Genomic DNA, 14,310 nt, shown 5'->3' with positions numbered 1-14,310 from the left:
CTGAGCGTGGCAGCAGTACTGCCAGCCAACCATTTCATGAATAATGCTATTATTATCATTTTAATGACCCCCCCAGACATGTTGCAACCTGTCATTAGAGATGGTGCATTTGAAGAACTGGAAACCAAATGACTTTTGGTAAAACCAAACAACCTCTGGTGGAAAAAAAAATGCCACGGATGTGTTTCATAGACATCAGGAATCAGGAACAATTTGTCATTTCTTTCATGTACTTGTGTACACAAAAGAGACGGAATTCCGTTTCCCCCGGCCCACAGCAGTACGACATGAAAGACAGAAAAAAAGAAAATCAAAATTCCCCAAAACGACACCACCAAAAATATACAAAAACAGAGAGAACAAAGCAAAAAAAACAAACAAACAAACAAACAAAATACAAATAGTTAACAACACAGTCCACTCAGTGCAACACATTCCAAAAAAATGCCACCGTCCAGAGAACGAACGCCAGCCAGGATGACTGTCAGAACTGCCGGTCTGCATGGCTAGCAGTTAGCTTAGCCTGGCCCGCTTCCGTGTCCCGTCAGACCGCCCCTGGTCTTACCTCCTCGGGCGCAGCTCCGGTCAGGGCTGCGGTCCCTGGGCCCACAGGACGCAGCAGACCAAGCTCTCCCAGCCGATCCAACGCCAGCCCTCCCAGCCATCAAATGAAGACAAAACAAACCTAGACGCAGACCTGGACAAAGACGCCACAGGGACGGCACCGGTCGAGGCCGCCACAAACGCAAGTTTGCGCCGCCATCTTCCCACACCGGTGCTGTGTGAGGCCGCTGCAAATGTGAATTCACGCCGCCATCCTCCCAAGTACATAACAGTAGTTATATCAATGGTCCAAAAACATAAAAGAACCCCCCCCCCCAGTCTAATGTAAGTGCTGTAATGTTACCCTGGTCTCTGCTGTCTATCTGTAGGCTGTGGCTTGTCATCAGCTCAGTGCCGGGCTGTTTCCTTCACCTGCTGCTTCCTCGCTGCTAACATTGTTGAACCTCAGCAGGATTTCAGCTTGCCTAACCTGCTGTATACACACCAGGGTAGTCGTCCAGGGTCTCTAGGGTGTCTGCGAACCTAGTTCCTGACATATATACATGTGTGTGTATATATATATATACACACACACACACACACACACATTAATACATACACACACACATCACCTCTGTCAGCCAGCCGGTTGCACTCGTGAGCAAAAAAAATGCATCCAATGCTCATATACACTCTCTCTTGATCTGTCTCCCTTAGTGCTCTCTCACTGCCACCCGCCCACTGCACACAGGCCTGCAGCATGCTGGCAGAATTAATGGGCCAAGTGGAGAGAGTCAGTGGGGGGTTAGGGAAAGAGGAGGGGGAGGGAGAAAAGGAGGGAGGTGCAGGAGTTGAAAGAGGTTAGGTTAAAGGGAAAAAAAATAAGTCTTGTAGCACCCTATCAGGGCCCATCTTTCTCTTCCTGCTGCCTCCTTTTTCCTCTCACGCTGACCCTCCTCTCTTTATTCTTCTTCCTTCCTCCTCCCACCCTCCCCTATGTCACAGTCCTCTGGTCAGGAACTTTTAGGTGCAGAAATGACTTACAGTGGAGTACAGCTTCTGCAAGTAATGTGCATGAAATGTCTATTTGTCGAGATTGTGTGGTCCTCAGCCAATCAGCCTGCCCACCATGTTCAGAAGACAGACACACTACCTACTGACACTGGTGGCCTCGCACAGCAGCAACACATGCCATCTGAGGATACGCATTATGGGGATACTGCAAGGATCTGTATGTGTGAAAGAGAGAGAGAAGAGAGAGAGAACAAAGTTAGACTGCAATTATGTGTGCGTGAAGAGGCGGTAGACAAAAAAAGAGCAGTCTCCTATTTTTGCTTGTGTGTATGAGTAAGGCAAGGGTTTTGCTCGTTGCTTTAAAGCATCGGGCTGTCACCAAAGGTCCTCATTATTTCAAATCTACCCCGCCGGCTGCCTGTCCCCACATTTAACTTGTGGGAATAAAGAGAACAAGGACTCTGATACAGAACTTGGGGGAGGATGGGGAGGGAATTTTGGAAATAAAGCTGACACCTCGGAGCACGTGGCCACACGTGCACACACACGGTTACATACTAACGCGTTGTTTAGGATTGGGCTTGACTGCAACTGACTTTACTCTGACACACAGACACACACGCACACACAAATGCAGTCACTGTACCTGCTCACTAGCTGTGCGGCACCACAGATGGGGTCAATTTAATTTGAACTCATCAAAGTTGGAGTCAAATTTTGGTCGGTACATTGCGAAGCCCTCATCACAGAATCAGGGAGAAGTCATTTTACATTCTCAAATTGATTCTTGGCTTGTACGCGGAACTGACTTAATGAAAATGAAATGGACTACAAATCTGAGCGATGAGACTCTCCTTAATATATGTGTGTGCTTGTGCATGTGAATGTTTGCACCACTCTGCCTGGGTTTCTGTGCATAATTTATCACCGCACTTGCAAGCTTTTATACACAAATGAGTAACCAATGGGGGGGGGGGTCTGAATGCTTGACTGCTACAATGAGGGGTGCCAGAGGCTCTGTTGTGCTGTGGAGGGCATTTTCCTGGCATGGTTTGGGTCCCCGTGTGTCCCTAGAGGGAAGGGTCACTGCAAATCAATACAAAGTTACGTAGTCTGAGTGATCACCTTGATCCGATGATGAATCATTTCTATCCTGATGGGAGTGATCTCTTCCAGGATGACAATGCCCAAATCCACAGGGCACGAGGGGGGGGGGCACTGAACGGTTTGATGAGTATGAAAATGATATAAATCATATGCTATGGCCTCCGCAGTCACCAGATCTCAACCCAATTGAACACCTATGGGAGATTTTGGACCGACATGTTAGACGGCGCTTTCCAGCACTATCATCAAACGCCAAATGAGGGGGTATCTTTTGGAAGAATGGTGCTCCATCCCTCCAGTAGAGTTCAGACACTTGGAGAATCTATGACAAGGAGCATTGAAGCTGTTCTGGAGGCTTGTGGTGGCCCAACACCTTACAAAGACAATTTATGTTGGTTTTCCGTTGTCACCCATCCCTGTGTGTATGTATATATGTAAAGCGGTCCTAGGAACAGCTAAGATACTGCACAGAACCCTCAAACGACTCCCAGGCCTCTGGTAGAGAACCAAAACATTATGACCCCCCCCCGCCTGCCTAAAATGCTGTGTTAGTCTTCTGTGTGCTGCCAAAACAGTGCCGACCCACTGAGGCATGGACTCTACAAGAACCTCGAAGGTGTCCTGTGGTATCTAGCACCAAAACATTAGCAGCAGATCCTTCAAGTAATGTAAGTTGCGAGGTGGAGTCACTGTGGATTGGACTTGTTGGTCCAGCACATCTCACAGATGCTCAATCGGATTGAGATCTGGAGAATTTGGAATAATAAAGACACACTACCCCATTGGTTGTAATGTTTCTGATGTTATTTTTCAAATGTTTTCTACCCTCCCATTGGTTGCTGTGCACCGTAACTAGGGGCGTGATGCAGAGCAGCATAGTATTTATTGGCTGTGTATTTTATCTTTGTTGTTTAACCACATTGACAGCTGATGATTGCGTGACGCACGTACAAGCTTATACTGCAGTGTATTAAAAAAAATTTCCCCTACATCTATCTTAATATTCCGCTCCCTATTCGTTGAGCACATTTATCAACACCATTGATGGTTTCTGAAAAAAAATGCTCTCTCTCTCTCTCTCTCTCTCTCTCTCTCTCTCTCTCTCTCTCTCTCTCTCTCTCTCTCTCTCTCTCTCTATATATATATATATATATAGATCTCCCTCTCACCCCTTTCAGGGGGTGTGTGTCTTCTTCAAGCTCGGGTCCTCTACCAGAGGCCTGGGAGTTTGAGGGTTCTGTGCAGTATCTTAGCTGTCCCTAGAACCACATTCTTCTGGACAGAGACCTCAGATGTTGTTTCTGGAATCTGCTGGAGCCACTCTCCCAGTTTGGGGGTCACAGCCCCTAGTGCTCCTATTACCACTGGGACTACTGTGGATTTGACCTTCCGCATCTGATGTACTTCTTCCCTCAGCCCTTGGCATTTCTCTGGATTCTCATGTTCTAGCTTCCTGATGTTGCTGTTGCTCAGGATCGCTACATTTATCACTAACACTGTCTTCTGTTGCTTGTCGACCAACACAATCTCTGGTTGGTTAGCCAGCACCTGCTTATCAGTTGGGAACTTGAAGTCCCACAGGATCTTAGCTCTGCCATTCTAAACCACCTTTGGCAGTGTCTCCCATTTGGACTTGAGGACCTCTAGTCTGTATTCAGTACAGATATTCCTGTACACTATCCCCATCACTTGGTTATGTTTTTCAGTGTATGCTTTCCCAGCTGGCATTTTACACCCTACTACTAAGTGCTGGACTGTCTCAGGGGCATCTTTGCACAGCCTGCATCTTGGTTCTTATCTGGTGTGGTAGACCCCTGCCTCCACCGATCTGGTATATATATATACACTCACCGGCCACTTTATTAGGCACACCTGTCCAACTGCTCGTTAACGCAAATTTCTAATCAGCCAATCACATGGCAGCAACTCAATGCAGTTAGGCATGTAGACATGGTCAAGACGATCTGCTGCAGTTCAAACCGAGCATCAGAATGGGGAAGAAAGGTGATTTAAGTGACTTTGAACGTGGCATGGTTGTTGGTGCCAGACAGGCTGGTCTGAGTATTTCAGAAACTGCTGATCTACTGGGATTTTCACGCACAACCATCTCTAGGGTTTACAGAGAATGGTCCGAAAAAGAGAAAATATCCAGTGAGCGGCAGTTCTGTGGGCGAAAATGCCTTGTTGATGCCAGAGGTCAGAGGAGAATGGCCAGACTGGTTCGAGCTGATAGAAAGGCAACAGTAACTCAAATAACCACTCATTACAACCGAGGTATGCAGAAGAGCATCTCTGAACGCACAACACGTCGAACCTTGAGGCAGATGGGCTACAGCGGCAGAAGACCACACCGGGTGCCACTCCTGTCAGCTAAGAACAGGAAACTGAGGCTACAATTCGCACAGGCTCACCAAAATTGGACAATAGAAGATTGGAAAAACGTTGCCTGGTCTGATGAGTCTCGATTTCTGCTGCGACATTCGGATGGTAGGGTCAGAATTTGGCGTCAACAACATGAAAGCATGGATCCATCCTGCCTTGTATCAACGGTTCAGGCTGGTGGTGGTGGTGGTGTAGTGGTGTGGGGGATATTTTCTTGGCACACTTTGGGTCCCTTATTACCAATTGAGCATCGTGTCAACGCCACAGCCTACCTGAGTATTGTTGCTGACCATGTCCGTCCCTTTATGACCACAGTGTTCCCATCTTCTGATGGCTACTTCCAGCAGGATAACGCGCCATGTCATAAAGCTCGAATCATCTCAGACTGGTTTCTTGAACATGACAATGAGTTCACTGTACTCAAATGGCCTCCACAGTCACCAGATCTCAATCCAATAGAGCACCTTTGGGATGTGGTGGACCGGGAGATTCGCATCATGGATGTGCAGCCGACAAATCTGCAGCAACTGCGTGATGCTATCATGTCAATATGGAGCAAACTCTCTGAGGAATGTTTCCAGTACCTTGTTCAATCTATGCCACGAAGGATTAAGGCAGTTCTGAAGGCAAAAGGGGGTCCAACCCGGTACTAGCAAGGTGTACCTAATAAAGTGGCCAGTGAGTGTATATTAACTTCCAGAAACCATCAATGATGTTGATAAAAGTGCTCAACAAATGAGGAGTGGAATATTAAGATAGATGAAGGGAAAAAAACTTTAATACATTTCAGTACAAGACTGTTTCGTGCGTCACACACTCATCAGCTGTGATAAAAACCTTTTTTTTTATCACACTGGCAGCTGATGAGTGCGTGACACACGAAACAGGCTTGTACTGAAATGTATTAAAGTTTTTTTTCCTACATCTATCTTATATATATATATATATATATACACACACACACACGTGTATGTGTGTGTGTGCGTGCGCGTGCGCCTATATGAAAATCCCTTTGAAACTTTGTCTTTTGTGTGTGGTAGATAACATTTGTGCAGTTGTGGGCTGTCAGGGCCATCAGCGCATTCACAGCTGCTGACGATCTTGTTGCCAATCTACTTTGTGGTTTTATCAAGGATTGTCTGCATTTTTCTTATTGAATTGGAGGTGGTGCACTGATGATGTTGTGGCTATACTTTATTGAATTTGTTGAAGTTGCGCGAATGACTGGTCAATACTACATCAACTGTGGAAACTTGTTCATCTCTGCCAGGGCGTGTGTGTCTGTCTGCCGCTAATCTTGTTAACTACTGGACCCATCAGCCTACATTTTTTTGTGCATTTATTACTGTGTGATCAAGAACCTTTTGCGCTTGCTGTGGTTAAAATCCTTCGGAAAACTTGCTACCACCGCTCCCTCTCTTCATTCACTCTCTAGCTTGCTCAACCAACGCTGCTCCCCGCCACTGCACGCATGCCCACGGCTGATTTAGATCGGGCAGCGACGGTGCCATTATGTATTCGGGTATGAGTGTTGAAAGTAAATGAGACATCGATCCATCCATCCATCCATTATCCAAACCACTTACCCTGCTCTCTGGGTCGCGGGGATGCTGGAGCCTATCCCAGGAGTCATTGGGCGGCAGGCGGTGAGACTCCCTGGACAAGCCACTAGGCCATCACAGGGAACATCGATCTTATTTCGTAAATCAGCAAATAATTCACTGCTGGTCTCAGCACAGGAGAACTGGAAGAACACTGGAAGAACCAAAATGAAGTTGCTTTATTCACCTCGCCGCCATGTTGGTTTAAATGACATCATAAGGGGGATTAGACACAGAAGTATCATAGACTCCAATGTTAAAACTTCGCTATAAAAACAATTTCAAGAGTAGGATTAATTGCAGTCATGTTTTCCATGGCTGTGTGCTGTTTTCTTATCGTTGCGACGGAATGGACCGCTATACTACCTGGATGCCACTATTTTGATTTTTTTTATTTTGAGATGCTTTATTGAACCCTGTGGGGAAAGTCTTCTCTGCATTTAACCCATCCTAGCTGTGTAGCTAGGAGCAGTGGGCAGCCGCCGTGCAGCGCCCGTGGACCAACTCCAGTTCGTCTTGCCATGCCTCGGTCAGGGGCACAGACGGGAGTATAAACCCTAACATGCATGTCTTTTTGATGGTGGGGGAAACCGGAGCACCCGGAGAAAACCCATTGCAGACACGGGGAGAACACGCAAACTCCATACAGAGGACAACCCAGGATCTTCTTGCTGTGAGGCCATAGCGCCAACCACTGCACCACCGTTCCGCCCAATGATGCTGCAATAGCTGCTATAGTGCACAGTGGTGTGCGTTGTGGTTGTTGAAGATCAGCTGTCTTGTTGGTGTTGATCCAGTTGTGCATATAGTGTGTGATAGTGTATTTTGTATGTGGCTGTGTTCGCTATATCGGCACCCATATGAGAAATTTGTGTGTGTGTGTGTGTATGTGTGGGAGGGGGGGGGTTGCAGTTCGTTTCTGAAGGCCCTGACTGAAACCCCACGGTACGCTACTGCATTTGTGTAATTGTGTATATGAAAGTTCAGTCAGCCCATCTGTTCATGTCTGCACTCCTCTGTGCCTCCTCTAGGATGCCCAGGGCTGCAGGTTCAGTTCAGAGTGGACGAGGCCTTCTTGAGGCCAAGTGAGAAGCGCTGGTTCCTGCGCTACCTGGCCCTCCACACCATGCAGGTGGACATCTGGGACAGCAGCTCCCTGCTCCTCATCGGTTCCACCGCCATCGAGCTCAAGGTAAAAGCTTCGCACTTTCAATTATGCATGCAGTACTGGCATGCTTCCTCAGCAAGAATACTGCCACCACTTGTGCAGAACATGTAAAACACAAGTATCAGTTTCATCATAGCCAAATTTCTCAGAAAACACAAACGTGTTCAAGCTCCCACGTGCTTTTAACAACTACAATTTTTAATGTGAAAATCTGCAATGGGAATGAAGTTGGGACAGATATTAACAACATTGAAAATAAAAACTCCTCATTCAATACCGCTACATAATGACATTATAAAAAGAGCCCACCAAAAAAGCTTAAACGCGTTATATTTTCTTTTTTTATCTTAATTATTTTGGTTTGGTTTTGACTACTTCTAATAAATGGCAAACTTTTGCCCTGCCTTGGAGGGCAGAGCACTCCAGGATGTATGCCTTTATGAGGATGAGCTTTTTGGTTGCAGGTAAAAGATATTTTCTACTAGAATCAATTCAGTTTTCTTTCGTAGACTGATTCATATTTCTCTGGAAGGGCCAGTTCTATCCATTCCTCATCTCCCGGCATGCTAACACAAACGCAGCTCTGTAATTGAGGGGGATTTGATTAGCCTAATAGCAGCTCAGTTGTGTATGAGTCTAGACGGTTATTATTTTTGAGGAATATGCAAATGATGTGGTTTTGTTAATAGGAAATGAATGCGGGGGGAAGTAAATTCATCATCTGTGGGGAAAATGAGACAAAACAAAAACACAGAAGTTGAGAGCGTTGCTTAAAGTGTGCTGCCTCAGTAAACACAGTAATGTTGGGCGTGTTTCTTGTTGTAAGCCTTGAGTTACAGTTTTGTCAGTCATCAGACTATGTTGTAACGTTTGACCAAAGACAAAGCTGAAATCTCATAAGTAAGTCAGGTTTTTTAATACCAGTGTAGTCAACACTATCTATTGATTAAAGAGGTGTCTTGCTAGCTCTGATGGAGCACATCATTTGCGTTCAACTGACTGGCCCTTTTGATATTTGTAAAGCGTTTAAAAAGAAGATGGAATAACAGGGCGTCCTGGTAGTGTGGCGGTCTATTCTGTTGCCTACCAACATGGGGATTGTGGGTTCGAATCCCCATGTTATCTCCGGCTTGGTCGGGCGTCCCTACAGACACAATTGGCCATGTCTGCGGGTGGGAAGCTGGATGTGGGTATGTGTCCTGGTCGCTGCACTAGCGCCTCCTCTGGTCAATTGGGGCACCTGCTCAGGGGGGAAGGGGAACTGGGGGGAATAGCGTGATCCTCCCATGTGCTACATCCCCCTGGCGAAACTCCTCACTGTCAGGGGAAAAGAAGTGGCTGGCGACTCCACATGTATCAGAGGAGGCATGTGGTAGTCTGCAGCCCTCCCCAGCTTGGCAGAGGGGGTGGAGCAGTGACTGGGATGACTCGGAAGAGTGGGGTAGTTGGCCAGATACAACTGGGAAGAAAAAAGGGGAAAAAATACAAAAAAAAAGAATATGAGCCCAATGACTACTGGGATAGGCTCCAGCATCCTCGCGACCCTGAGCAGGATAAGCGGTTCGGATAATGGATGGATGGATTGAATGGTTTGCAACATGACGGTTTGTATCATACGAGTGTAAATAAGTATGTGATCCTAATCACTTTTGTGCTTGTGTCTTGGGTTCATGTGTGTTGCTCACACCCTCTTGGCGTCCTCAGTATATGCTGCGCCAGGGGCGTTCAGCCGTGCAGGCCCTTCATGAGGTGGAGGTGCTGGCCACTGATTACGGGGACAGAGACGCCTTGCTGACTGGCGGTGAGCTTGACCAACACCCGGACGCCTGCCCTGTGAATGTCCACTCCGTCCTCAGGGGAAGGCTGCACATCCGCACCGGGAACATTGGTAAGGAAAACTCCATCCCTGTTTTTCCACAGAGAACTCTGAATGGGTGGCTGGCACTTGGGATGCTCAGTTTGATCCAAAGCCAGCTTACCAGGTACCGAAGTTATAAACACTGAAATAATTGGAGAAAATGGCAAAAAAAATCTCTAATCAGGGCACCAGTAACTTTTAAACGTGTACTGAACATAATAAAGGGCCCCGTAGCTGGAGTAACGACCGGTCCTGTGCTAAGATTGAACAGCTCTGCTGAACATCTGTATCCTATAAATGGCTATAAGTACAAGCCCCTAACATTATACGTGACTCGAGACTGAGGGCTGATTGGCGAGCATGATGTTACAGCTTTATCATTCAGTACTAAGGTGAATAATTAATTCCCCAACGGAAACTGACATTTTCATGGATAACATTATTGTTTTTTAAATGCCCCTATATTCAGTATGCCTAAACCTACATGTGTCTCCAGTCTTATCAGCAGCTTAAGCCTGCTTTGGTGCTCCGACTTGGAGAGAGGCACATACATGATGGTGGATTGACTTTGAGAAGTGCAGGTGATAGGGATGGGTTTCAAAAAATATTAGCGTCCAAAAAGAGCGCTGCGTAAGTTTTTGGGGTTGTGGTTTTGGTTTTGTGAGAGAGGAAAAGGGCTTAACAACTTGCATAGTAGGCATTACCATGGAGCTGAAGCTACTTCAGAACAGAAACACCGGCAATCTGTTCACCCTACTGTGAAATGATCGCTTTTAAGAGCACGAGGAGTGTCTTGTTAGGAAAACTGAGGCAAAGGGTATCGGGCATGCCGACTCCAAGAGCAGCAGTAACAGGCAGATGAATGGGAAGTGGCTCGCTAACTGCCAGCCCATGCAGTCCGGCGGTTCTGACAGTCATCCTGGCTGGCGTTGCTTCTCTGGACAGTGGAGTTTCTGGACTGTGTTGCACTGGTTGGACTGTGTTGTTGGCTGTTTTGTTTGTTTTGTTCCCTCTGTTTTGGGTGGTGTTGTTTTTGGATATGTGTATTTGTGTTGCACTGCTGTGGGTTGGGGGAAACGGAATTGAGTTTCTTTTGTGTACGTAGTACATAATATGAAATGACAAATTGTTCCTGATCTATATGTCTATGTAGATGTATGTGAGGCTTTTCAAAATGTATAATTATAGATGTTCATTACTCTGCATCTCATCATAAATTTGCCTGCACAGTTTCAGTCAACATAGCCATATTATTTTGAACAGTCATATGTTCATTAAAATAATTAGAAAGCATGGGCGTTCAAAGTCAAATTCTTGACATCTATAATTGTGATTTTTCATAATTTAAGACTGAGATATTCAGTAATCAATTTTTCTAGTTACAACTAATCAAAGGGCAATTCTTGAGATTTAGATGAATACATATTTGCCGTTAGGAAAAGCAAAAGTGTAAAATAAAGATACCGTTAATTATATTATGTCAAAACATAAATTTAGCGTACGTCTAAATTAAGCATGAATGATTGACAATTTAAATTACGGATAATTCCCCTCCAATTACATAATTACAACTATCCACACTGCATGAAAATGTTTCAAAATGTCTGATGCCATAATTCTAAATCAATATGAAGAGAATGCAACTTTTGTTTTTTTCCTTACTATCCCTCCGAGCTATTCTGTGTGTTTCAAAACAAGTGAATTGAAGGATATAACAGCTAGCGGAACATAATCTGATCAAATTGGTTATTCTTTGCCTCCTGGCTAGGTAAAAATCAACCACATGCCATGTCAGCATCAGTACTGCTTGTGGAGATTGAAAGTGTCTCTTCTCTAAGTTAGATCAGATCATAATTATTTTTTGATTGCATATCTTGTGACTTAAGAGATATTTTACTGTGGTATATAATTTTCAGGGTGGCACGGTAGCGCAGTGGTTAGCGTGGTCGCCTCACAGCAAGGAGGTCCTGGGTTCGAGCCCCGGGGTAGTCCAACCTTGGGGGGGTCGTCCCGGGTCATCCTGTGTGTGGAGTTTGCTTGTTCTCCCCGTCTCTGCGTGGGTTTCCTCCGGGGGCTCCGGTTTCCTCCCACAGTCCAAAGACATGTAGGTCAGGTGTTTCGGCCATACTAAATTGTCCCTAGGTTTGAATATGTGTGTGTGTATCGGCCCTGTGATGGACTGCCAGCATGTCCAGGGTGTCTCCCCGCCTGTTGCCCAGTGACTGCTGGGATAGGCTCCAGCATCCCATGAACCTGGTTTAGATAAGCGGCTTGGATAATGGATGGATGGATGGATGGATATCATTTTCATTTTTGTCATTGTGTCCATATTTGTTCATAAGTGGAAATTTTGCTGCCATGAAGACATGTATTCATCTCCAATCACTAACTTTCATATTGAGAACTCATTTAAAAAAAAATCCTGCTTATAAGATCTGTCTGTTCCGTGTCCCCAATCATACTTTAAAGAAAGTAGTGTTGCCCGTAATGGGAGAGCTGGTGGAGGAAAAAAACAGATTTAATGCAATGCTGACGGCGGATCCCTCGGCAGCTAATATCTGCGGTTGTCTGCTCCTTAACTTCATCGGAGGTGTGCGTGCTGAAAAGCAAATGTTCTGCTTTTAAAGTGAAAGATCCATTTCAAATCGTTAGGTAATGATAGCCTGCTTCCACTCAGCCGCCGAGCGTCCTCGCCGCTCGAATTTATCCAATTTGAGGCCTGGCTTGCCCCGTGGCGTGATAGCGGCTTTCGATAGCCTCCTCATCGTTAATCAACCACAGAACCGATAGTCCTCGTAAACAATGCATCTTCCTTTTTGGCCCCGGAAACTTCACGGCGACCCATTGTCGGGCTAAATATGCAAGCCCTTTTCTGCGAATGCTTATCACTCAAAACAGGATGAGAGCACAGTGAGTTATTGGGGAGCGTCTGGCATGAAAAGTCTAATCAAGACGTGGATATCCATCAGGTCTGGGCCGTGCCCGGCACCCCGGCCGACAGTCTGAATCAATTTGACTTCTGAGAATTGTTGGGTCAGGGGGGGGGGGGCATGTGAGTGTTTCTTTTGTTTCTGTCTCTCTTTGTTGCACCCTCACTTGCAGCTCTCCTTTTTCTCTCCATCTTTTTCTGTTGTTGTTCACTTACTCTGCCTGTTTCACCCCCCTCCATTCTTTCCCGCTGTTTTACTGTGACTGTTTTTTTTTACATCTCTCACCTTATCTAAATCAGATTGTGTCAAGCTGATGGCAACCTGCGGTAGTAGCTTCTGCACATTTCTTTCTACAGTTGTTCCTAATTATTATTTTTTACCAATCTGAACATTATAAATGTGCTATTCGCTGTGTCGGTTTCGGTTTCCCTTTGTTTTTTTCTTACTTTCTATTTGATTAAAAGCTGCCTTACACTTGAGATCAGCAGACCGGTGGCCCAGGGCCAAGGAATCTACCATGCAAGCTACTGGTGCATCAGAGAAGGGTGAGGGCAGGGTAAAGGTGAGGACGAGGGCATATGAAGTACAACCTTTCCTCTACTCCATTAACACAGAGATCACAACATCCCTGATAAACAAGATGGATGGGCTTTTCGCCTTGGTAAGGACACAGTAGGTGTTTTGCAAGTAAAGCCTGACGTGGTTGATTTCACAGATTTAATGTCCAATGATTTGTAGTCAATGCACTGGGAAAGGTGGACTAGAGAGGGCAGAGAGGGGCGTATTATAGTGAAGGCAACTATCTGTAGTCTATAAATTTTTGCCTTAGGCGTGTGGTCATATTACTGCTCCATTATAGTTTTAATGAACCAACCTATTACAGGAGGACTGAATACACCATGGCCCTGCCTCCTTGCCCCTGACCATCTATCCCATTTTGCAACAACATCACATCTGCTCCAGCCCTGGCCACACACTTTAGAAAGGGGTTGGGGAGATTCTACAAAAACAACATATTCAGCCTTGTTGAAATGAGCCAAGGGGTGCTCAGAGCATGCACGCAAACCAGCAGAGTTTCTCTAGTATCTCTTCATCCTGTCGCCAAGTCTGAGAAGGTTGCACTAACCTCCTGCATTACTCCGATGTCTAAGAAGTTGGTGTCCTTAGTGACTACTGACCTGTGGCCCTGATTTTGCACATTAATAGACACCTTTCAGAGGTGGTTCCCACAGCATCTCATACCCCTGGTGATGGACCACCTAGTTCCCTCTGATTTGCATATCAAGTCCGCACAGGCAAGGTGTTATAAACCCACTCCTCGGGGTTTATTCCTATCTGGAGGGGCCAGAAAACATTGGGAGAATTATGTTCCTTGATTTTTCTCTTGTTTTCATCACCGTCCAGCCTCTCGTGTTCAGCAGACACCCAGGGTGATTCACGTGCAGGACAATAACAAGGTCTCCTGTCCTATGGGCGACAGACAGGTTTCGGTTTCTTTAGATCCAGAATAGTACCCTGATGAAGAGCAAGTGGTTCCCTCTTGCTCCATTTTCATCAGTCTCCCTGTTTACCTCTTGCACCCCAGAGTTCAGATACTTCTCTGAATGTTCATGAAACATCTTAAGGCTAAAAATAGCTCCTAACTGGCCAATTTAGGAGCGAGTCCTAAAAATAATAGGCGTTTCACTCCTAATTTTAAGACTCTTA

General features: G+C 45.8%; 1 protein-coding gene across 1 annotated transcript in view; it reads left to right on the top strand.

The window, feature by feature from the left end:
- Positions 1–14,310, top strand: part of nphp4 (nephronophthisis 4) — a 309,249-nt gene that overhangs the window by 224,332 nt on the left and 70,607 nt on the right. Inside the window, exons 19-20 of the mRNA XM_056302210.1 lie at positions 7,679–7,839; positions 9,520–9,703. Coding sequence (XP_056158185.1) covers positions 7,679–7,839; positions 9,520–9,703 — 345 coding nt within the window. The remainder of the gene's footprint in view (positions 1–7,678; positions 7,840–9,519; positions 9,704–14,310) is intronic.

Source organism: Lampris incognitus, chromosome 2 (genome assembly GCF_029633865.1).
Source record: "Lampris incognitus isolate fLamInc1 chromosome 2, fLamInc1.hap2, whole genome shotgun sequence".
Classification (NCBI taxonomy): Eukaryota; Metazoa; Chordata; class Actinopteri; order Lampriformes; family Lampridae; genus Lampris; species Lampris incognitus.
Note: the sequence above shows the minus strand (reverse complement) of the source record. Positions and strands in the feature narration are given on the sequence as shown.